The following is a 25,205-nucleotide window of genomic DNA, read 5'->3' on the forward strand; positions in this document are numbered from 1 at the left end:
TAATATCTTTAGAAGAGGGGAAATGTCGGCAATTTACAACTCTCTCTCTCTCTCTCTCTCTCAGGACCTTGCAGAATACCGCCCTCTCGACTGACGTCATTAGCACGCTAGAGTTTGGACCCATTTTTCAGACGGGCAGCGTAGAGTTAGACTTGAAACGCTTACAGAGGCCTCAACTTTCGTTTGCTTTCCCTCTCTAAGGGCGGAAGTGAGAGTTGCTCATAGAAATTTGGGGAGGAATTTACGATGCTAGCGTAGCAACCCGAGGCAGAAATAAGATAATACTCCTAATGTTGCTACTTTTTTTTTCCTGGGTGAACACGCTGCTCCTCCTCAGTCAGCTATGCTAAGCTAATAGACTTCCCCATTGATTTGTACAGGCAGCCTTATTTTCGGTACTATTGTAGTTGGACAGGTTATACGTATGCCAACGTAAGCCCGGAAATTTCCATTTTTTTAAAAGGTGGACTTCTCTGCATTTTCTTATCACTATGTACTATTCTTGACGAGGAAACCGGTTTCCTGTGGAGAAGTCACGCCTCCGGAAGTACTTTGTTTCCACGTGCCCGCTTCTATTTAAAAGAAGACTTGATGGGCGCGGCTTAGGCCCCGCCTACGAGGCACGTCCTTTAAAACCCCCGTGTGACGCTATCGCGCGGCGACTTCATCTTTGTCAGTGAACAAAATGGCGCCGTACTGTGTCCTAGTCAGTCGGTTACAGGTGAGTCTGGTACCCGTAGACTCGGTTATGGGCAGAGCAAGCGGTAGAAGCTGAGTGTAGCTGGCGGAGTCGGCAGTGGGGGTCGAGGCCTGCGCGCCCCTCGCTGCTCTTCGGGCTCGGCATTCCGCTTCCTCGCTGTAGGTCAATGTGTCCCCCATGCCGGTCCCGCCTGTGACTCCCTGCAAGCAAGGAGGGATGTTTGCTTGGCAGTACCATAGAAAGGCCTGGCATGCCAACCCATGAACACTAGCGAAGGCTTCGTGCTGTCTCCGGGGTGGTGCGCTGTCTGGTGGGGCCCCGCTCACGAACTCAAGGTGAGGGCAAGGTTACTGGGGTTCTGCGCCGCCGCTGGCTTCCATCCACACTCGGCATTTATAAGCGACGCATTGTACCGTTATGCATGCAGTCGTATTGATAGATGGATTTTTATAACCTGCACACGGTAGGTGGCATAGGAATTCACTTTTCAGCAATAGGCCTCTTCCCTGTGGCTTGTTTCACACAAATAGTTCCCCAAATTTTACGCTACAAATTATGCACAGAACTTCTTTTGGTTAACCTCTCTAGCCCTACAATCCTGTATACACTCTTATTTGGGTGAGCCACTCAATAGGGTTTCCTTCTGAGTAAAAATGTAGAAATTTTTCTGTAAAACCTATGCACCAAATAGTCAAGCTGTAAATGTTAGATGTATTGTTACTTTTAGAAACAGGTCAGGCTTAGGCATGAGATGGACATGCATAACTTTGTATGCTGCCTTTCCGTAGTTCAAACCATGCTCAGGACAGTTTGCAACATAAAAAATACATAATTACACACATAACAAAAGTAGACACAAACAATAAATACCAAAAGTTCACAAATTAAACAATTTCCACATAAATAATAATATTTAAAATAAAGATACCAAAAAAAAAAATGATTACAGCAGCAACCCCACTCAACAAAACCCCCTAAAAAGTACCCCAGTCCAAGAGTCTGTTCAGCATCCTTAACTTTTGTAGCTGGTATCAATCAGGATCCTGCCCGCCCAGGCCAGGTGGGTAAAAGCCTGCAGGGCAGGGAGCAGGTCTTCCAGGACTCTCAGCCAAGATGGACACCAACACTGCAGACAGGATGAACTTGAAGCTAAGATTGTTGGTTTATGAAAGAGATACCATGTGCATAAGGGAATACAGTGGTACCTTGGGTTAAGTACTTAATTCGTTCTGGAGGTCCGTTCTTAACCTGAAACTGTTCTTAACCTGAAACACCACTTTAGCTAATGTGGCCTCCTGCTGCTGCCGCATCGCCGGAACACGATTTCTGTTCTCATCCTGAAGCAAAGTTCTTAACCTGAGGTACTATTTCTGGGTTAGTGGAGTATGTAACCTGAAGCGTATGTAACCCAAGGTACCACTTTAATACTTACATTGGGGCCTCAATGGTGCTTGTTAATGGGTTCTGAAGACTCAAGAGATACTGTTGCTGATACCAGCCTGTAGATACCAGCTTTCATTTCCCCCAAGTGGGACAAATTGATTTCTCGGCACCCCTACTTCATATAGCCCTCTTCATTCTCTCTACTTGTTGAAAAGTCTGCTTGCTTGACCATAATAAAGAACGTTGCCCAATCCACATATTCAACATTCATTTTCCCTGAAACAGTATCTTCCAATATCTTCCATTGATATAAAGTCAGGTCATATTAGGGACACTGAAGATCCAGTATGCAGCATACTGAAAACAGTTATTTTCTTTACCAAAACTAGCTCCCTGCACAGTGATGTTTTGTTTCCCCCCACTCCATTTATCCCTTAGTCACTTACATTGAGTAAGAGTGTATGGAGGGGACACACTCTGTGATTATTTCTACTCGAGGGCTTGCATGCTACTTCTGAACAGTCAGCCCTGAGGGAGGAATTTGTGCTGGATCTTCTAGCTGTTTGGTCCATCAGCTGCCAATCAAGTATAAACCCTGCTGCTGAAGGTGGTAGATCATCAATAAGCACACTCTTATACTGTTAATGGATACAGGTGGTGACCATTTCACATGGGAGTTCAATTCCGAGAATCCATGCACATCGGCGGAGCATGTATAAGCTCAAAAGAACCCATGTCTCAGTGATCGTGCATCAATTGGACATTTCTAAAATGGTTGCCGCCTGTACAGAGTTCCCTTTAAAAGTACTGGGAAGCTGCTAGAAGCTTAGCTGTATTGTGACTATACTACACAGTCAGAACTATACCGTATATAGTAGCAGTGTGAGGGAAAGCAGTTCTGTTCTGGACAGTTCCAGTTTTATTTAAGAAGCAAGATACTGTGGAGGTGGCAAGCAGAGAATAGAATTGGAAAAGTAACAGCTGTGTTAGAGTTTTGAGAGGTATATGCTAACTTCAGGTAGAAGGAGAGATTGCACACCAATAAGCTGACAATGGAATGAGGCTTTCAAGACCAACTCTGAAAGACTGCTGTGGGGACTGAAAATTCAGTGAAGTTTGGGATTGCATCTTAAGATTTGAAACAGTATTTAGAGTAAGGGTGGCTAACCTTTGGCCTTCTAGATGCTGATAGACCACAATTCCACTTATCCCTGACTTATTGGACATGTTGACTGGAGCTGATATGAGTTGGAGTTCAACAATATCTGGAGGTTAGCCACCCCTATTTTAGGAGGCTTTATGTACAACTAGGGGAAAAGTTTGAAGAGGAAAAGTAGAACACATACTTGTGGGGGTGTAATGTTGACATGTTTACAAAAATGCCATTGTGGTTGGCCAAGGACCTATGACTGAACTGAGACTTAATCCTGTGACCAGTGGTAATGGTGCTGCTTAAACACCTCTTTCCCTTCATAATTACCGTAAGCTATCTACCTGGAATGTCTCATGTGCAAATTCTGTTAACATGAATGTCACACTAATTTCAGTGGGATTGCGCAAGAGGCATTCCTCATGTATTGTACTTTTAGTCATGATGGCTTTGAGGTAACATGTGAACCGCTCACTCAAAATGTCAATAGGAGCAGAAAAATGAGTGAAATCACAAACAATGTTGCCTAGATTTGTATTTTGGGTTATGAAGTGAACAGTTTTCCAATTGTAGTTCCATTTAACTAAAGCAATAGGCAGAAAATCTAAAGCAGAGTCAGTGTTTTTAATATTCCGCACAAAGTGATGAATCTCAGAGAAGTCAAATTGAGGATTGGAGTCTTGAGTCACTTCCTTTCTCAGTAGAATTTTGTACTAAGATTTTTCAGGACAGATTTATGCAAGAAATTGTGAAGGTGGCTGACCATTACTTGATCAGATTTTAAACTGAAAGCTGTTTTAAGATCTGCTGACTTCTTCAGTCATACAAGGACATAAAGACAGCTTTGGCTACAATCCTAAGTACCTTTACTAGGGAGTACCATTTGACTAAATAGGATTTACTCCTGAATAAGCATTATTAAGATTGCAGTATTGTGTTTGTCAGTCTCATATTAAAAATATCTCTTAAAATTTGAAAGCTGGAAGCTTGCTCAGGGATAGTGACAGCAACTGACAATGGTGCTAAATCTTTGCTTGACAAATAAAGTTTGTCTATTAAATACATGCAGTGGTTGCCTAATGTCGAGAATCCAGCTCGACATCAGTAAGAAAATCAGTAAGAAATCAGTCTCACACCAAGATGACTTGAAGAAAAAGCTTTGGCTTCAGCCACAATGTTTATTGTGTGCAGTAAAAAATAAATCATCCTCTCTCCTCCAGCACTGCGCTTGCTCTGCCTGGTACTCAAAGGTACCAAATCAAAGGAATGTAACCTTGCTTTTGCCCACAGACAAAGTGAGTGTTATGCTACGTGAGCCAATCATTAGTCTAGCATGAGGTGTTCACGTGCTCATCATGCTCTTAGCAATATCTCGTGCTGTAAAATCACTCTGCAATAATAAGAACTCTGCTCATGCTCTTATGTACAAGCAATCATTTTCCCACAGCCTATCTGTTATTAGTACATTAATATCTTACTTGTGTGCATGGTGCTGTTGCAATCAAAATTCTGACACTTCTTTGCTGTGAACAGTGTTTCTAGATCTCCAGTTCAATCAATTAACTTTTCCCTGAAATCATCTCCCCTCACAATTTTATAATTGTTCTGTTTTATATTTGTATGTGCATTTTCACCTCACTGTGACCCTGTAAGGTAGGTTAGTTTGCAAGAGAACTAACTAAAAGCTGGCAGCTTAGCTATATATTCTGCCTGAACATTCATGATTTCAGCGTGGGCTATCTACACATGCAGCAGAAGATGATAGTAGTAGTGCTTTAAAATGGATTGTACTACTTCAGATTGGAGATGAGGATCATATTTTTTAATGCTTCCCCATGTTAGGGGTGGGAGAAACACTCCCCACAAGTAGAAAACTAGGCTATGAGTATTTCTTCTCCTGATTTACCAGTTTTTCTTTTTGCTGGGACATTTTTTGTTTTTTTGCTATTCTGCCACTTCTCACTCCTACCTCTCTCCTATCAGCCTTTGCTGCAAACTTTGAAGTGTGGGCTTCTGGCAAGGATTGGCACTGGGTTGGTCAGTGCTGTTTGGAAAACTGGAGAGGTGCTGTTAAGAGTGTGCAGAGGTGTACTTACTGCAAGCTTGAGATATTTAGGGAGTGGCTTAGCATATTGGGCCTTGAAAAAAGAAATTATTCGCAAAGTGGTACTTCTAGTCACCTTGTAGCTGCAGGTGCTCCCTAATCTCCAGAATCCCATTTGGAAGCAGCCAGTATCCTGTTGGCGGTAGCTGGTGAAAGCTGCTGGAGTTATCTTGCATTTGACATTCTGTGGCTTCCAAGTATTTCTCATTGTAAGGTCTACATTTCATTGATGGTGACAGCTAAGCACTCCCTTGTCTGTTTATTTCAGCAAGCCTTGAGTAAAGGTGTTCGGAGGTACCATGCCTCTCGTGTCCTGTGCCAGAGGGCCAAAGTGGCCATGAGTCAGTTTGAACCCAGTGAATTTGTGAACTATGAAAAGCTTGAGAAAAACATCAACATTGTCCGGAAAAGGTAAGAGTTGAGCTTGAAAAATTTCTTATTAAATGGCTGGGAGGAAAACAGTTATTACAAAAATAATTTGTATGCAAGATCTTGTAGTGGTAGTGGAATACGGAATATTTCTGAACAGCTTTCATGTATTGAGGCTTGAATGCATGTGGTGGCAAAAATTTTTTATTTCAGTTTCTTTCCCCTTTTCCTTAAAACTGGTTCAGTTCAAAATATCAGAAAAGATTTAGACTTAAAATAGTCTTAATTGCACAGGTTATTTTTAAAAGTGCTTGCTTATTTCTATTACTTCATTTTAAATGCTGCCATTTTAACTGAGCACTCAAGTGTTGAGTGAATTTGTGGAATTCTGTTCTGGGGGGCATATATTTAAAAATATAAAGCTTCTAGAAATATTTTCTGTTATGGATAGTCATTTTTGCATCTTCCAAGTTTTTGGTAACCAATCTGAGTATGAAAATAATTGCATTAACTGGTTCCTCATGAGTAGTCCTGGCTGCGTAGCTTTTAGAATCAAAGCAAAAATGACCATTAAGCGCTCTCGCCTTCAGAGCTGTGAGGTAATTATCGCCATAGATCGCATAAGTAATTTCACCCTACCTGTAGCATCTAGGAAACCTAATCAATTCATGCAAGCTGTTATCATGTAACTAGTTGAGATTTTAACCCAAAATAAAAGGTGAATACGTGAGTGAAAAACTGCTTCAAAAGTCATACAAATTATATTTATTTTACAAAAGGGGAGACATCTCAAATGAGAATTAGAGAAGCTAAATAGAACAGTTAGGAGTCAGTTCTGGTATAACATTCCTGCTTTTTAAATCCTGGTTGAGCAGGCAGTTGTGTGCCACAGGATTCTCTGCTTTCTGTTATGCCCTGAATCTTCTGGAGCACAATTTTCCCTTGTTAGCTCTAACATTAGAGTGTATGTAGCATCAGGATCAACTATTTCTAGCCATTAGCTCCTGAAGCTCTTTCCTCTAGTGACACACTTGCGTGTAGAACCTGACAGTGAGCCTTCACCTGTGATGGAACTGGGATAAAGTAATGGGCTACAATAGGGGTGGAGAACTTTTGGCCCTCAAGAAGTTGTTGGGACTACAACTCACATCATCTTTTACAATTGACAACACTGGCTAGGACTAATGGAATCCAACCTGTCTGGAGGGCCGTAGTTTCCCTACCCTGGCGCTGCAGACAGGACCTTTATGAGTCTCATGTTAACATTATGAAAGATGTGACGTGGTTAAAATGAAGGAGCTGAAGACATAAAGTTCCCTGTTTCCTTCCCAACAGATTGGACCGTCCCCTTACCCTGTCAGAGAAGATTGTATATGGCCACTTAGACGATCCTGCGAAGCAGGATATTGAGAGGGGCAAGACATATCTGCGTCTGCGGCCAGACCGTGTAGCCATGCAGGATGCCACTGCCCAGATGGCCATGTTGCAGTTCATCAGCAGCGGGTTGCCCAGAGTGGCAGTGCCCTCCACCATCCACTGTGATCACCTTATTGAAGCTCAGTTGGGTGGCGAGAAAGATCTCCGAAGAGCAAAGGTCATTTATTTATATTGTTCACCAGCGTTTTATTTACTGGAAGCTTGCAGCCAAATAATTGGCTTGTTTAAATCAATATGTGAAATTTCAGAACACCCCTCTTCCTTTTTGACCTATGGGTCACAATGCTGCTTATTAGCAGTCACTGGCAGAATTCCCGTTTCAGACCTAGCAACCACTTTACATGAGGTTGCATCTAAAATGGAAGTTGGGACTAAACGGATGTAGTGGTACAGAGCAAGAGCCTCTAAACTACCATTAAACTAATGAAAGGTAAGCCTGCTAAATACAGGGGAAACCTTCCTAGACCCCAGCAAGCCATGAGGATCCTGCATATTTTAATATTTTCCAGTCTTGCCCTTTAAAATAACTTTCCATCTTGTCACTTCTGCCTTTGAAATGTTTACCTTAGTTTCCAAAACAGTAAGACTTAGAGCAATACTGCTGTAGTAGACACTGCTGTAGTTACGATAAAGGTATCTCATGTGATTTCTTGGGTTTGAAATGTTCCAGCTCAAGAATCTTTTTGCTCGTTAAGTCCGCAAAGTAATATCTGGAGAGTAACCAAAAAAGCATGGGAAAGAAGTGATTTTTTTTTATTTGTTCTGCATTTGGACTGTTGCATGTCAGGTTGAATAATGTAACAAATGTGCCCTCTTGATTCATAGAAACAAATCACTGCAGCATTTACAAAGAAAATCATCCTTCATGCATTATAATCTTTGGCATTGTTTTTATTTTTAATTGGCTCAGTCTATTACATTGGTGAGATCAGACACAGCATCTCATTTTGCATGTGTCTCAGAAGAATGTACATACATATATATGTGTATTCTACAGGAAGAGCATGCAGTATTTGAAAAAGAGTCAGTTTTTATGCAATTGTTTATATATGTCCTTAGCCATAACAAAAAAGAAAAGAAAAGAAAACTGAATATATTTGTATGCAACTCATGCAAGCTCTACAATTAATCTCTGGATGCAGACTTTTTTTTTAGAACACAACAGACAAGTTTTGGTTATTTATCCTGCCTGTCAACATATGCCTAGGAAAATTATAACTTATTGTAAGTTGCAACCAGCAGATTAAATAAAGACCTGCTTGGTATCTGACTGGGATGTCATTCTCAAAATAAAATCTCTGTACAGAGTAAAATCAAGGAATTAAGGTGAGGAGTGGGGTGGGTGGCCTCTTAACTATTTGGGGTAGAAACCATACCAAGATCTTTACAGATGCACTTCATTTTTGTCTGTGTATAAACAGGACATTAATCAAGAAGTATACAACTTCCTAGCCACAGCAGCTGCCAAGTATGGAGTGGGTTTCTGGAAACCTGGATCAGGAATCATTCACCAGGTAAACTCTTTCTTCCTTAGCAGCAAGAACAGAACTTTAGTACATATGGCTTAGGAACATAGGAGGTGGACTTGCATTGTTTTAGGCCGTTGGTCTGTCCGGCTCAATATTGGCCACCTTGACTGGCAGTGACTCTCCAGGGGTTCAGACAGAGGTATTTTCCTGCTCTACCTGGAGGTGCTTAGGCATAGCCCATCCTCTCCTTCTTGAGAAATAACTCTCTGTACTTTGTGACATCCTTTGTGTGGGTGATTTTCAGTCTTTCATATGAGAAGAACTTGCAACTTCTTTTTTTTGGGGGGGGCGCATGTGGTCCTGCAGGGTGACTAATGTGTGCCACTCTGAACAGATTTTCCAGCTGTCCATTCAAGGTCATGCTGATCAGAGTGTAATTTGATATTTTGTTTTTTAGAACACCATTGGAAGGGTGTGTGGGGTTGTTTTTTTTTTGGGGGGGGGTCTCCAAAATCCAGTGTTTCTTCCTTTGTAGTCGCAAATTTAAGAGAAAGTTGACAGGTTAGAATTGCAGAGTTGGACACTGCACCATGTCACTTGCATGTTTTTTTCCTGCTGAAATTCATTTTTGAAAGCAGGGACTTGAGAAGGGGCAGCAATGGATTTGTGCTCTCCACAATTAAACTGTGGCATTTTCTGTGCCAGAACTCACTCACTCTTTTAATGTAACATTAGTTTTCCATGGCCTGGTAGAAAGGCCTTTAATATATCCCATTAGATTTGACCTTGAGGTTAACTGGTCACAGTATTTTTTGAGCTATTTGTATTCTTATAATTAACTATGAATTTTTAGAGAGCAGGAGTTCAAGGGGAAACTTAGGAGATGGAAGCTTTTAAATTCATATGATGGTGTCAGCAAGCTCCTCGTGTCCCTTACTGATGGCTTCTTTCTTCCCTACCCTGAAGAGCATGACTCATAGCCAGCCCAAACTGATTGACCCTTCTGAATCTGCTTTAGTACTAGAAAAGTTTCCAAACCAATTTGGTAGTTATTACATCACCTTAGAGTCCTGCTGAGTTTGTCTACATAAATCTCTCCTTTTTTCTCAGATCATCCTGGAGAACTATTCCTATCCTGGTGCTATGCTTATTGGCACAGATTCCCATACCCCCAATGGTGGTGGCTTGGGTGCAATCTGCATTGGAGTTGGTGGAGCTGATGCAGTTGATGTCATGGCGGGAATCCCCTGGGAGCTCAAATGCCCAAAGGTGAGACAGTGGAGCATATAAACGTTGCCTCCATGCAGACAGTTGGGATAGGTGAACAAGAGGGTTCTTTCTAAAGGAAAAAGGGGGGGATTTTACAATATCAAAATATGCTGGTGTAAATGTACCGTATTTTTCGCTCTATAGGACACACCGGACCATAGGACGCAGTGGACCATAGGAGGGGGAGAACAGGGGAAATTTTTTTTTCCCCTTGTTCTCCCCCTCTAAAACAAGGTGCGTTCAAGGTGCATTCACCTGAGAGTGTGGGGCTGGCGGTGGGGGGAAGAGCTGCTCAGCCTCAAAGATCCCTGAAGCCTTTGGAGCGCAGCGCCCTGCTGCCCTGCAGAGGCTTTGCGCGCAGCCGTCCCCAAGCTAGAAGAGCGAGACGGACCCCTCTGGCTTGGGAACAGTCTTGCTAGCCTCTGCAGGAGAGCGGGGTGAAGGCACCCCGCTGCCCTGGAGAGGCTTTGCGCGGAGCCGTCCCCAAGCTAGAACAGCAAGATGGAGCCCTCCGCAGCGCTCCGTCTCCCTGTTCTGCCTTTCGGCTTAGCAGCGCAGCCTGCATTCGCTCTATAGGACGCACACACATTTCCCCTTAATTTTTGGAGGGGAAAAAGTGCGTCCTATAGAGCGAAAAATACGGTATATCTATTGCTTGCAAGTGGAAACTCTGAATTTCCACTCTTCCCTTTTTCTTATTCTTGTAGCTTGGAAGATACGCTGATGCCACTAACTTTAGTTAAGCATACCTGAGCTTAATAGCAGATAAGGAATGTGAATCTCTGCTCCAAGAATCTCTCTTATATTTGCAATAAGGATATTAGGAAACAGCTATTTGAGAAACTGTATCTGCATACTTATTTTTGGAAGTGACTCTTTCTGCTAACTCATTTTATTTGGTTCTTCAGGTAATTGGTGTAAAACTGACAGGTTCGCTGTCTGGCTGGAGCTCTCCTAAAGATGTGATCCTGAAAGTGGCTGGCATACTTACTGTGAAAGGTGGCACAGGAGCTATTATAGAGTATCATGGGCCTGGCGTTGACTCCATCTCTTGCACAGGTAGGAAAAAAGCACCTTATATCTAGAAAATTTTGGACCATGAGGGTTTGGGAGCTGGTGGTAATGGTCAGATCAGTGACTGAGGATGGAAAGAAATTGTTGATCCTTGGGAGTGGAATTGGAACACGACAAGCAGCCATTGGCTAAGTAGATCAGCAGTGTGATGCAGAAGAATCTGTGTATTAATCCCTAATTTAAACATTAAACATTATCGGTACAGTAGTACTATAAAATAGCAGTTGTAACAATATGCTAAAGGTAAGTAAACATTTATCAGTTTCAGAATTAGACCCATAAGTAGTAGCAGTTGTCAGGACATTGCCATGTTCACCTCTACATAGCTCCAGGAATCGATTATTTCAGATACTGTATCGTGATCTATTGAAAGATTGCGGTGTTTAGCTGTGATATATCGCGATGCTGAAAACCAGATATCACCCGGCCCTAACCAGGAGTGGCAGTTTCATAGGTCTGATGGCTCCAAGTGGCTCAAGTGAGGCTTGCTTTTCTGTAAATTCATGTCGTCATGCCAAAGAGGTGCTATCTAGAAGCGGTACACAGGTGGTTGTGTTTGGTCACTACCTGGGTCCTGTACTAAAAATACATGTAAATCTATAGAATAATTTTTTAAAAAAGTTATTGGTAGTAAAATGTGACTTCTTTTCTTGGAAAAGACAGTACTGCTGCTATTAGAAGGGGAAAGGATTGCAGTACAAGTAGTGTATTAATCAAACTATCTAGTTTTTTTAACTGCATACCAAACCTCTGCTTTTAAGAGAGATTTTCTTATCTAACAAGCAGTAATATCTGGCTCTTGGCTGTTTATAAACTCATAAGTAAAATGGTGGACTGTAACAGGTCAGTATACTGACTTGCGAATGGCTTTAACTACTTGGGTTTGAATCTCACTTGTTGTATGGATCACTTATTTCAACCACAGGAATGGCAACTATCTGCAATATGGGAGCAGAGATTGGTGCCACCACTTCGGTCTTCCCTTACAATAACCGGATGAAAACATACTTGTCCAAGACTGGCCGAGCAGGTAAGAACTTGTGGAAAGACGTCAAGGGGTCATACAAAACGGAAGGCATTTTTTCCTTTTCTTCACTGTTCTGCCTTGTGTGAAATTACGTCTTTCGTTTGCGGGCTGTTTGTCTCTTATTCTAATTAAATGGATTTTAATTTCCAACATATTGCAAAGCCAAGAGGACTTCTGGGAAATACCTAAGGAAATGAAGCTGTAGAAGACATTTCATTTCATGAGTTAATGGGATAAAGCAAATCATGAATTCAAAGGGCTGCTCCCTTAAATTGTTTAACTGAACAGAGATGGTAGGCTATTAAGAATGGGGTGGGGAGAAGGAGAATTGAACTGCGTCATGTCGTTTAACCTGGTGCAGAGTTGCAGCTTGTGTCCTTTCCTCAGTTCATGTTTGTTTTAGGCAAACATCAACTGGTCAGGGCTCTTGTAGAAGGTAACTTATGCTATGCAGTTGCAATCCTCTTAAGTAAATGTAGCTAGAATGAATTAACTTTATTGTTGATTAAAACATAACTGTGCCAGTTTTATAAACCACAAGTCAGAGCTACATTCTCCAACCTGATGCCCTCCAGCTGTTGGTGAACTAAATCTCCCACCAGTCCCAGCCAGCATGAACAATGATCAGGGATGATGGAAATTGTAGTCCAACAACATCTGGAGGGCACCAGGTTGGAAAAGTCAGGTTCAGATTATTGGAAATAAGCCATAACACATACCTGGTTTGTGTGCTTCCTCTGGCATGAGGAGAATGGAAATGTCCTTGTCCCCAACCCTTTTGGGCCTGGAGGCACATTTTACAGAAGGAAAATGCTTAGAATCCCCTCCCCCCAAACAAGCACAACATCTACAGTCCCCTAAACAGATTAAAAAAGGGGGAAACATTCTCCCAAAATAGGCAACCCTCTCCCAACCAAATAGCTCCAGAAAAGCCCACAACTTAAATTTAAAAAAGAAAATGGGAAGGACAGGCGGTCTTGTTGGCTACTGAGAGGTGTGTACAAGGGTTGCAACCACATGGGGGACCTCAGATCAAACTATAGTTCCATGTTGTGGAAAAGCTCCATGAAGCTTGTTTCATTCAAGGTACCCAAAACAAGGAAATACAAATCCCAACTCAAATGATGAACCAAAATACAAAATTGGGTACGAGCATATAAATTTCCAAATTAATATGCAATGTGTATAAATGTATATAACTTTAATCACTTTACATAAGTTTAATGTACAAAATATGGTGAATGTTTAATATCAGTCCAGTCCTGGAGAGCCCAGTCTAGGGACCTGTTCTTTACTGCTGACTGCCTTTTGGTTTATCTCCTCTTGACCTTTGCGTTCAGCTTTCTCCCTCTCTGATTTCAGCGATTGCTAGTTTGGCAGATGAATTCCAAGAGCACTTGAAGCCGGATCCTGGATGTCCTTATGACCAGTTGATTGAAATTAACCTCAATGAGGTAGGATACGCTTGCTATTTTTAAAGAAACAGTTCATGTAGGAGACCTAACGAGGGCATTTTAGATGATATATTCAAATGACATTGCTCAAGAGATTTGACATAATTCCTTTCTAAAGTTTAGTCTATATATCAGTAGGGAATATTGACTTGGAAAGAAGACAAGTTATTGTAGCAACTTGAAATAAGGAAACTGCATATCTTGCTGACCTTTTCACTCCTAAAATCTAACCTAGACTTAATTTTTTCATATATTCTGCTCTTCCTGGTCCATTCTTCCTAGACTGAGATTTCTCAACTAAAAGTGCCTATTTAAGAACAAACATTTTAAAGTGCTGCTTCTTCATGAAAAATTCCTGTCTTGCCATTGTGTATAAAAATCATGTTCTTGCAATGTAGTGGTGATTATTCAGAACTTTCTCAACTACTTGTGACATTTCCCCCCCCTTCCTCAAGCTGAAGCCCCTTATCAATGGGCCCTTCACTCCAGATCTGGCACACACTGTAGAAGAAGTTGGTGCTGTGGCAGAAAAGAAGGGCTGGCCAGTAGATATCAGAGTTGGTGAGTAGCACTTTTCCCTTGCTGATGATTCTCCAGGTAGCTTTTCTCTCCACCTTGAAAACTGAGGTAACGTTATTTCAGCTGCCTCTAAGCGTGCTCTTCATAACTATCAAGCCGGTTCCTGGAAGGAATGCTCCATCTATCAAGTATACAGGTAGCTCCAGTCTTGCATGTTGGGACTACAACAGAGTTTGAAGGTCCTCATTGGCTGTGGTCTAGAATATGCAGAACCCTCTTGCGACAAACCTGTTCTGTAAGCATGAACATTCAGTATCCCACTAGGAGTCTTTATCCTTTCTTCCTTTAAGGAACATGCTTGAGCTATTTCACTCTCAAATTTAATTCCAAGGGGAAGCCGGCTGTTTTTCTCTTTAAGTGTTGCTCTAAGATACTAGAGGTTAAGCAGAGAGCCTAGCTTGGAAATCTCTGGCAAAATAAGTACTGATACGTTACACGCTTCTTTAATTTCTTTCTTTCTTTTAACAGGACTTGTGGGTGAGGTTAAACATTTGGAGGTCTGTTACTGACTTTTCCATCTCATGTGCACAGGTCTGATTGGTAGCTGCACCAACTCTAGCTATGAGGACATGGGGCGCTCTGCCGCTGTGGCAAAGCAAGCGCTTGCTCACGGGGTGAAGTGCAAGTCTCAGTTCACCATCACACCTGGGTCCGAGCAGATCCGGGCCACCATTGAGAGGGATGGCTATGTGAGTACTCTTGCGATGGCACATCGTGGCCAGTATGTGCCTCCTGAAGAGTTAAGATGAAGACCGCCACGTAGTTTTCTATTGGCTAATTCTGTTCTTTACCTTCTTCAGTCGAAAATCCTGCGTGACGTTGGTGGAGTGGTTCTTGCCAATGCTTGCGGGCCTTGCATAGGCCAGTGGGACAGGTAAGAGGGAATGCATTAAACTGATTTACCATAAGAAACGAATCCTTTTACATTGGAAATGAAATGAATGCAGATAAAGCAAAAACTTGCAAGCAGAGATTGTTCTCCCAGATCTCAAATGAACTGGTTAGCGGGAAGAAGAGGTTTTAAATTGTTTTTCAGCACAGCTTTGGGAACGCTGGTTGCAGAGCAATACAAAACTTTGCACATGGACAGTGAACAGCTAGCTATTCATAGCTTCAGGTCTCACATTTTCTGTAGATCTTGACAAGCCTTTCTCTTTTGCTTGACTTTGCAGAAAGGATACGAAAAAGGGAGAAAAGAATACAATCGTTACCTCCTACAACAGAAATTTCACTGGTCGCAATGATGCCAACCCAGAAACACATGCCTTTGTAACTTCACCAGAGGTATAGTATGCATCAGGTTTATTCTACAAGGGGAGAGGGAGGCATCAGAAATGACCTGCTGCATTTCCTTTGGGAAAAGGATAAGTGGGCCTTTGAAAGCTCCAGAGCTCAAGTGGGGGAAGTATAAGAATTGTGGATAGCTTCCTTGTGCTTTAAAACCTAGTGGCCCACAAGTCTTTTCGAAATGAGACTACAAATACCGGTAGTTGTTCACTTGAAATTAAGCTGAGGAGATTGTGCAGTCAGGGTTGGTTTCAATCTTGAGCAGATAAGTCTTCCTTGTACCCTCACAATTCATGCTAATAGTAGGCTTTCCCTAACAAGTATTTCCTTGTGAGACGTCTGAATTATGGTAAAAAAAATTAGATTGGAATTTTTAGAGTGACAGAATAGATTGAAATTTAGGAAATGGGCTTCTCTCTCACCCATAACAGATACTTTTTTCAGATTGTAACAGCCCTATCACTCGCCGGCACCCTGAAATTTAACCCAGAGGTAGACTTCCTGACAGGTTCTGATGGAAAGAAGTTCAAACTTGAGCCACCTGATGCTGACGAGCTGCCCAAACTGGTAATCTTCCCACTTCTTGTCAAACTTGCTTCCCATCTTACATCACCAGTTGGTAGGAATATTATTAAAGGATGATGCATTGGAAACAATGTTTTTGCCTCAGTATAGCTGTTTAAATATGAAAATGCTCTTAAGGTGGTGTGTAGAACATGAGTAGTAATCCCACTGGACAGAGACCGTTGTCTTATCTGAGTGAGATAGATGTGGGAGGTGGGAGCTGGCAGTCAACAGCGATGGCAGAAAAGAGTTGAAACTAGGGAAGATCACATGATTCAAGGAACACCTGAAGATGGCCGAGCAGAGAGATGACTGATGGGGGAATTCCTTGAGATACCCTTTCTTTGTGATCCTGAAATACAAAATATGTGGTCTTGTATGAATACTATGAATTTGGGTTTTTTCCTTTTCTGGATAAGGTTGGCTTCCTCCTTACATCCCTTTGCTTTTTAATAATAATTTCCTTCAGGAATTTGATCCAGGACAGGACACCTATCAGCATCCCCCCAAGGATGGCAGCAGCCAGCATGTGGATGTGAGCCCCACTAGTCAACGCTTGCAGCTCCTTGAGCCCTTTGACAAGTGGAACGGCAAGGACCTTGAAGACATGTTAATTCTCATAAAAGTAAGGAGGGGAGGGAGCCTGGGTAGGGATGGGAACTATTAGTTGTCCACTCACAGCTGGAATTGGGAATGCCTGCTTCCAAGGGTCCAGTGTCACACACTTCAGGGATGTTCTGAGGTATTCTTGTGCCGGAGGTCTTCTCATCTGGGCAACCCGGGGAGGTCACTTCAGTGCTGCTAATGCAGCGGGTTGGCTTCACCCCGGAGGCATACACCTTTGTCTCTCGGGACAGACAGATGCCAACAATGTGTGATGCCTAAATTTCCCACCAGCGGAATCAGTCTTCAGGGTAGATTTAAACAGTAGAGCTTTTATTGGAAGATTTTTTAAAAATGTAATTGTGTTACATATCCAAATGTTCCTGGCAACTCGCACCCCGTAATTTATAAGGTGGGTTCTTGAACTTTATATCACAAGCACTATGACCCCTAACCACAGTGTTCAAGGGTAAGTTCCACTGATAATTTTCAGCTAATCTCTTGTGATTATGAGGTTTAACCGTTTGCCAATTCAGTAGCTTTTAATGGAAGATCTAGGCAAAAGTTGGGTATGGACGGGATTAAACATATGGAATCTCCACATTGGCATGAAAATCAAAGGATGCCAAGAATACTAAATTGGGGAACTGGAAACTCCAAAGCTTGCAGTGGTTCTCTATATAACTTATAACAAATTGGAATAAAAAAGCATATCTCCCTTTGATCATATAGGGTTGTATCCAGTGTTAGTTCTACTCAGAGTTGAACCATTGAAAATAATGACCATGAATTAGGTCCCTTAATTTCAATGAGTCTGTTCCAATTAGAACTTAGTTGGATACTACCACAGAAGGCAGCAGCCAGACTGCTGACAGGAGCAGGCTGCTTGGCAACATGTCGTTTGATGCTGAGATAGCTGCACTGGTTACCAATTTGCAGCCAGGCCAGGTTCAAGGTTCTTGTGTTAACCCTAAACAACTTTGCCTTCAAATACCTTAAAGGACCGCCTGGTTTCTGATGGTGACCAAGGTCTTCCGATGGGGCAATTTGGTGGTCCCACATACCCCTGAAGTTCAGCTAGCCTCTGCTGGGGACCAAACCTATAGTGCAGCTCACCCTGTCCTGTGGAACCCCCTAGCAGTAGAGGTTCAGTGAGAGTCATCCTTGCTTTCAGGCATCTTCTGAAAGCTTATTATTCAGGCACACCTTTCAAATGTGAGATTCTTTGCCAATCTGCTTGTACTGATGTGTTTTTTATTGTCTCATTCTGCTCTTAAGTTGCATGCCACCTTCCAATATCTTATATGAAAGTGCAGTTTTAAAATATTTAAGTAATATGATTCACAATTGCTTTAGATCTCGGGTTGGAGGTTGAATTTTGCACATTTCATAAATAACACAAAGGGTGATGAGAATCCAGGCATTGAGAGAGTTTTGCTGCAGAGTGAAGTCAGTAAGTACTACAAGCCAAAAGCTCTGCCTCACATTTGCACCTGACTCCATCTTAGAAATTCTGCATCATTAAGGTGTTTTACTTCTAATCCTATAAACTTTAAATATGCTACTTCTTGATCCAGGATTTACGTTTGCAGGGATCAAAGCCCACCGGCAGCAGATCTAGACTGCTTTTACAGTACGGTTGCTGCCATGTAGCCTTCTCTTGTCTCATAGGGTGGAGGGGTGCCTGTTTAAGACTGAAGGATATATACAGATAGTAACTTATCAGTAAACAGTCCAGAAAGCGGATGGGTTGGAACAGCCTCTTCACATTTCTGATTGGACTTCAAGCCCAGAGTTCTGTGCTTGTATATAGAGAAACAATGGGCTCCCCACCAGAAGAAAACTGTAAGGTGTTAATGTCATTCATTACATATAAAAATTTTGAAGCCCTTGAAACTGAAACATGCCTCATGTTGTCAAAATGCTCGTCCTTTATACCAAGTTTCTCTTAACTTGTATTCCAGGTGAAAGGTAAATGCACCACTGACCACATTTCAGCAGCAGGCCCCTGGCTCAAATTCCGTGGCCACCTGGACAATATTTCAAACAACCTGCTGATTGGAGCCATAAATATTGAGAATGATAAGGCCAACACAGTGAGGAACGCATTAACCCAGGAGTTTGGACCTGTTCCTGACACAGCCCGTTACTACAAGGTGAGACTGCTCTAAGCACCACAGGGGGGGTATGAAGGTGAATAGTTCCTAGCCACATTCTCACAAATAGCATTGCTTCCTTCTCAAAACTCATTTCTGCACTTTAAACACCATAAAGCAGGAATAAAATCTCCTCTCGACTGTCCTGCAATTGTATAAAAGCCACCATATACAGTGGTGCCCCGCAAGACGAATGCCTCACAAGACGAAAAACTCGCTAGACGAAAGGGTTTTTCGGTTTTGCGTTGCTTCGCTAGACGAATTTCCCTATGGGCTTGCTTCGCAAGACGAAAACGTCTTGCGCTTTTTTCTTAAAGCCGCTTGAAGAGGCGCAGTTGCGACGGACCGTGCTTCGCAAGACGAAAAACATCGCAAGACGAAAAGACTCGCAGAACGAATTATTTTCGTCTTGCGAGGCACCACTGTACTGTAGCTACTGTGCTTCAGGCACGATGTCCTGCAAAAAAGGCTGCTGTTCCACTTCTGGACACTAGAGGATGCTCTGGAGCCAAGGACTCCAGCCAGTTTGGTCAGAACTAAGACAGTCCTACAGTTATATCAACTGTTCTGTAAGAAGGATCCCATGAAAGGAAGGAGAGGAGTCTCAGGAATGTAAGTAATAATAAAGATTGCAGCTGGACTGTCCCCTTGACAGGACTATCTGCTACTTGCTGCCCTGTGTGATGGCTCCATATGGCTTGTCACATGTTGGTTTTACTCATTTTGGTGGTGTTTAATGTACTGAAATTATTTGTACGTTTTATTGGAAGCATTGTACCCTGAAAAGTGGGCTATTAAAATAAGAACCTGAGAAGAGTTCTGCTTGGATCAGACCAGAGTCCCACCTAGTTCAGCATCCTGTTCTCAGTGGCCACCTAGATTCATGTCGGCAGCCTGCAAGCAAGACATGAGTGCAACAGTATTCTTTAATGAAATATTGTTTGTTATAATTGAACTAATTAACTATAGTAGAATAAATTAACCAAACTAAATAAATGCAACATAGGGAAAGGTCTGGGTAGGAAGAGGGGTTACAAGTCCTTAGATGCCCACAGTTTTAACCACAAGAACTAAGGAAGCATGTTTAGCTCTTCCCTTCTTTCTTACGTGCAAAATAAACTTAACTCTGTCCAGTAGTTACCTATTCTGATTGCCTTCTTGTGACTTGCTGCTACAATTCATGGCCTTCAGTCTTCTTTTCCTTCAAAAGGTTACATGACATCTTCTTCTTATTCCCTGGCGATCACTCATAGCAGAATAAGATTGTCTTCCATGAACATGGTCTTAACAGTGAGCCTGTAAGTGACTGTGGAGGCCACATGTCCTTCCACAGTGGGGACATAGGTTTCCAGGCAGGAGTTGATCATGGTGAGGGCTTGCCAAACGTGCCTTCCTCTTAGCACGTTTCTCCCTTTTGTCCTGAGTTTGAGTGTCTGATAAGCCCTGGGATAAACCTTCATTCCTGCTTTGCCACAGCAGTCTTTCTTTCGGAGTACTAAATGTTTTGTGTGTATTGCATCTGCTTTGTTCACAGAAAGAAGGTATTAACTGGGTAGTGGTTGGGGATGAAAACTATGGTGAAGGCTCAAGTCGGGAGCATGCAGCACTGGAACCACGACATCTTGGAGGAAGAGCCATCATTGTCAAGAGCTTTGCCAGGATTCATGGTGAGAACCCCACTTTTTATAGAGCCAACTGAAGTGATACGGAGGTTATGCGTACAGTTGGGTTTTTGTCCAAATCCAAACATTTGCTCCCTTAAGAACTTGTGGGTGCATACATGCTTAGATCCACAGCTATGCACTAGTGGTTTTCTGTAAATGTGTATCACCTCTGTTGTACTCAAGATCCTTCCACCATATATATCAAAACTTACATGTCCAAAGTGGAGAGTAATCAGCTTAGTTTTTGTGCTTGAGTTACATCAGGACAGTTCAGAGGGATTCCCTGAAGTAGAGCTGGTGTCACTGTGAACAGCCAGCTGTGGAAACCCTGGCGCATGTAGTGTGGCATCTCTGTCTTTGTAGTTGCCCTAAACAAAATTTAATAGCAAAGTGGTTGGGGGAGAAAGGGACTGTGAGGATAGGATGTACTGGACTTCTTGCTGGCAAACCAGACCCATAGGATTATGTATGATCTAGCTAGATTCTTGAGTTAAATTATAAGTAGTAGCATTTTACCTCTTTTGCAGCTTATTGTAGTTTATTATTACAGTTGAAGTGCAAAATGTTGGATGCTGCAACATAGTGTGATTCTGTTTTAATCATGCTCTGAGTCATCTACTTTTTATGGAATTTGGTAACAGATTTAGACCTGTAAATGCTTATATCCAAATGGCTAATGGTACCGTCTGTGTTCACTGATCACATGTATGGAATCCAACACTATAGAAGTTAATGTTACTATCTTCTCTCTAGTTTGTTGAACTCTCATTGCAGATAATTGTGTACACGTATTAAGGGAAAGAGGACCCTTCCATGATTATTTTGTTGTAAAGAAATGGTCCCCAATTCAGGGAGTTCCTTATTCTGGTGTAAACTCCTCAAACTATAATCCTAGGCCTTTAGACTTAAATTCCTTCTATATACTTTCTCCCTGAAAAACTGCTCATGTGTTCAGTGGCATGTTAAAGTAACAAAACTATTTCTATTGGCTGCACATTTAGAAAGCTGCAGTAGTGCATGCAAGCGGGTTAACAGTTCCAGTTGAAAATCTTAAATGATTTGCCTTTGGGATATAGATACTTGCTTCCCTTTGTTTCTTCAGTCACATTTACTAATTTTGCTTGCTAGGATATCTGTTACTGCTTCTGTAGATGAAAGATAGACTACATTGAAAAACCATTCAGTTACTTCTTGCAACAGGCTGCTAGAATGTGTCTTAAAAGTGTTCTGCTGACTGTTTTAAGTCCGATGTTCTTAACAGAAACCAATCTGAAGAAGCAAGGCCTCCTGCCACTAACCTTTGCTGATCCGGCTGATTACGACAAGATCCACCCTGTGGACAAGCTCAGTATTATGGGTCTGAAAGATTTTGCTCCTGGAAAGGTAATGGCCACAGTTTCTCAGCAATAGTCCTTCCTCTCCCTGCTTTTCTGCTACATATTTGTAGTATACAGCTGTATATATCAGGGCTATTGTTCCACTTGAGTAGATCAATTTCTAAAGAACTTCTATTTTTTTTAAAAAAAAATGCAGTTCAGATATTCTGGATTTCTCAGAGGTCCTGAACAAGCAATATACAGTAATATCTTCGCTAACGTCCGCCTTGTCTAGCATCCATTCTGGCGAACGTCTGTGGCAAACCCAGAAGTACCGGAACAGGTTACTTCCGGGTTTGCCGCTCATGCATGCACAGAAGCGCAAACCGCTCCACATGCGTGCACAGACACGGCACTTTGCCCTGCGTCCTTTTCGTCTAGCAGCTGGGGCTCCGGAACGGATCCTGGCCACAACCCAAGGTACGACTGTATTAGAAATCTAGAATCTTGGCTAGATTGAATGGATGAACTTCTTTACTTTGTACAGTATTCAAGTGCTTTTCTGTGCTTATGGTTCCAGCTTCTTCTTTTCCCATAAAATGGTGCAAATATTTTGCTGCAGATCAAAGTGTAAAATCTTGTAAAGGCAGACCTTTTTGCCCAGACTTTCTCTGACCCATAAGACTGGGCCCTTATATTACCGAATTCTGTATTTATAATGCTATGTTTGCTGTTTTGCTTTTTGTTTTATTGACACTGTTTTACTATTGTAGTTTCGTATGCCACTTAGAGATTTGAAATATCCAGTAGTTCATAAATGCTTTAAAATTATCTGGAAATTATCTGCATAATTTATTTTGGGACAGATTTTTGGGTCTTTTGCATAGAATTCTTGCATTTGAGCTCTGATCTTTACCCACAACATCTAGCTAACGTTAACTGGATACATGATCTGCAATACAGTGGTACCTTGGGTTACATACATTTCAGGTTACAGACTCCGCTAACCCAGAAACAGTACCTTGGGTTAAGAACTTTGCTTCAGGATGAGGACAGAAATCGTGCAGTGGCAGCACAGCAGCAGCAGGAGGCCCCCGTTAACTAAAGTGGTGCTTCAGGTTAAGAACAGTTTCAGGTGAAGAACAGACCTCCAGAACGAATTAAGTTCTTAACCCGAGGTTCCACTGTACAGATAAGTAGGCAAGTCATGTTTTATGTAGACAGTTGTGAATTATGTTAACTAAATGGATAGTCCTTTAAAACAAAATATCTGGGTATCTCACCTCTTAGACTCAATTCGGCTTGCAAAAAAACTGGAAGAAAAATCAAATGCATTTTTTGACCAGGGTAACTGATAAATGATGCCTTTAGCTGTCTGACGGAACAAGCTGAGATGCTTAACCTAGTCCTAGACTTCTAATTTCTCTCCTTTCCTTCATAGCCCCTGAAATGCATCATTAAGCATCCTAACGGGAGCCAAGAAACAATTGTTCTGAACCACACCTTCAACGAGACTCAGATTGAGTGGTTCCAAGCTGGTAGCGCACTCAACAGAATGAAAGAGCTGCAGAAGCACTGAACCTAGACAAGTACACACATCCAGTGGACCTGATGACTGTCTCTATAAAAGTGCAATTCCACTATGATTCTTGACAATTAATGTCTGTGATCAAATGTTAACTTAGCTTCCCCTTTATTACAGTACTCACTTGCTGACATTAATAAGAGTACTCATTTTTGCATTATCAGGTTCTGGCTTCCATAGCTGCCTATGTTTGGCGCATTTCAGTTGTCCCATATTGCTTTGTATTTATATTTACTGATGATTTTTCTGCCCGATCATTTCAGTGATGGCAAAAGGATAAAACATTAGAAGATTATTGTTCTTGTGGAAAACAAAATAAAGATTGTGACTGACTCATCTAGTCTTCATTTAGTATTCCTACTAGCACTCTGCTCAGCTTTGTACTGGATATAGGCTGTAATATGTGGTTGAGGAGTCCATCAGGCAGCATACTATAAATCCTAGAATGTGGCCTCTATGTAGAATCAAGTAGCTTTTGGGGAATCTTCATTTTAGTTAGAATTTTGTTTGTCTTAAAGGTTTCAGTAAATATCTTGATATAGAATGCAGCACCTGTTGCACTATTGAACCAATACAGTATTAAGATTTCCCAATTGCAGGAGATTTTACTCACATTTGGCAAGAATTTCCATACCTATCCTTGTTCTACATATCTCTCTGCTCCTCTGCATGCTTTCTTATTTTGATACTTTCTTCAATGTCTGGTTTTAAAAGGGATAAACAATTGTACAAAATTCCAACATAATATAGCACACTAGATGAACCTGCTATTGGAGTTTCCCCCCGGCTACAACTATTCAAAAAGGGGAATGAATCCCCCTAGGTTAGAAATCTAACATACTTGCTAGACCTCTGCTGGAACACCCATTGGATATTGTAATATCTTGGCTTTGGGATAACTGTACATTGGGGTGGCTGTAATTTCCCATTGAGAAAATAATGAGTTTGCAAAAAATCCCCACTGACAGCTAAGGATGATACCCCTCCCAATTCTTCCTTCAACTGCAGTTAAATGTTTTAAAATGTAATGCAATTTTGAATTACTGCACAGAAAATGACAAGATTATAAGACCAGTACTGTGACTAAATCATCTCTGAGGTCCCCCATGACCTGGGTTTAAGCCATCAAAAGCTTATTCATGTACAACAGCAAAAACTCGGGCTTCCTCCAACTCGGCCCTCCAGATGTTTTGAGACTACAATTCCCATCATCCCTGACCACTGGTCATGCTAGCTAGGGATCATGGGAGTTGTAGGCCAAAAACATCTGGAGGGCCGAGTTGGAGGAAGCCTGCTCTAACAGATCCAAAGACTATTCTGGAGTGACCCATGTAGTTGTCATATTCAGAATTGCTCTATGGCAGCTACATTAAAATCGGCCAGCTTTCACAATAGCTGCCACAACCTTGCTCCTTCTGTAGCCAAATAGAAATAGTTCCAGGGTGTACATAGATAACTAAATTTTAATTGATGCAGTGCACATTTCTTGAGTGACTTCCTCACATTTCTCTATACTCTCCTATGATCTGGGAATACTAGTTAGAATGCTATTATGGCTTTCTGATACGCAGGACTTATATGCTCCGTGCTTTTGATCAATCTCACAGTCAGTTGTTGCAAAACCACAAAGATTAAGCTGCCTAACTACTATATTATTCTTTTCCTGAGTTCTCAGAGGCCTGCGATAATGTGCCCAACTAATGGAGTAGGGATTCTCCCCCCCCCCCCACTGCAGCACTTAAATACAAATTACTGTATTCACTGCCATGTTAAAAACAAAATGGTGAGCGTGAATGAGTCAATACTCACTGTGCACTTCTAAGAATGGGTTTCCCTGCTTAACTAAAATGGACCTGTTCCTTGCTTCATGGATGGAGGATTAGTACCCCTCCAGATATTTACAGGGCTGCACCTCCCATCATTTCTGACAATGAGCAATGATGGCTGGGACTGATGGAAACAGCAGTCTAGCACTGGGGGGGGGGCACAGGTTCCCCACCTCTACAGCAAGGTTC

At 41.9% G+C, this 25,205-nt stretch overlaps 1 protein-coding gene across 1 annotated transcript; it reads left to right on the forward strand.

Annotated features, from left to right (window-relative positions):
* Positions 1–97: 97 nt before the first annotated feature.
* ACO2 (aconitase 2) lies at positions 98–23,526 on the forward strand. Its single transcript, XM_083462589.1, has 18 exons — positions 98–721; positions 5,606–5,748; positions 7,042–7,300; positions 8,565–8,657; positions 9,723–9,881; positions 10,790–10,940; positions 11,881–11,985; positions 13,345–13,436; positions 13,892–13,997; positions 14,547–14,704; positions 14,816–14,889; positions 15,188–15,299; positions 15,747–15,869; positions 16,336–16,491; positions 18,434–18,625; positions 20,160–20,292; positions 21,551–21,672; positions 23,047–23,526. Exons 1-18 carry the CDS (start codon positions 686–688, stop codon positions 23,182–23,184), a joined length of 2,352 nt encoding a protein of 783 aa, XP_083318715.1. The 5' UTR covers positions 98–685; the 3' UTR covers positions 23,185–23,526.
* Positions 23,527–25,205: the final 1,679 nt, after the last annotated feature.

This window comes from Podarcis liolepis (genome assembly GCF_965112155.1).
Source record: "Podarcis liolepis genome assembly, chromosome: 10".
NCBI classification, from domain to species: Eukaryota; Metazoa; Chordata; class Lepidosauria; order Squamata; family Lacertidae; genus Podarcis; species Podarcis liolepis.

Excerpts from the sequence above, each read along its gene's own strand:
- ACO2 (XM_083462589.1), top strand. The coding sequence starts at position 686 with ATGGCGCCGTACTGTGTCCTAGTCAGTCGGTTACAG. Across the intron at positions 11,986-13,344 it reads GTCCAAGACTGGCCGAGCAG|CGATTGCTAGTTTGGCAGAT; the intron begins GTAAGAACTTGT and ends CTCTGATTTCAG. Across the intron at positions 14,705-14,815 it reads CCATTGAGAGGGATGGCTAT|TCGAAAATCCTGCGTGACGT; the intron begins GTGAGTACTCTT and ends TACCTTCTTCAG.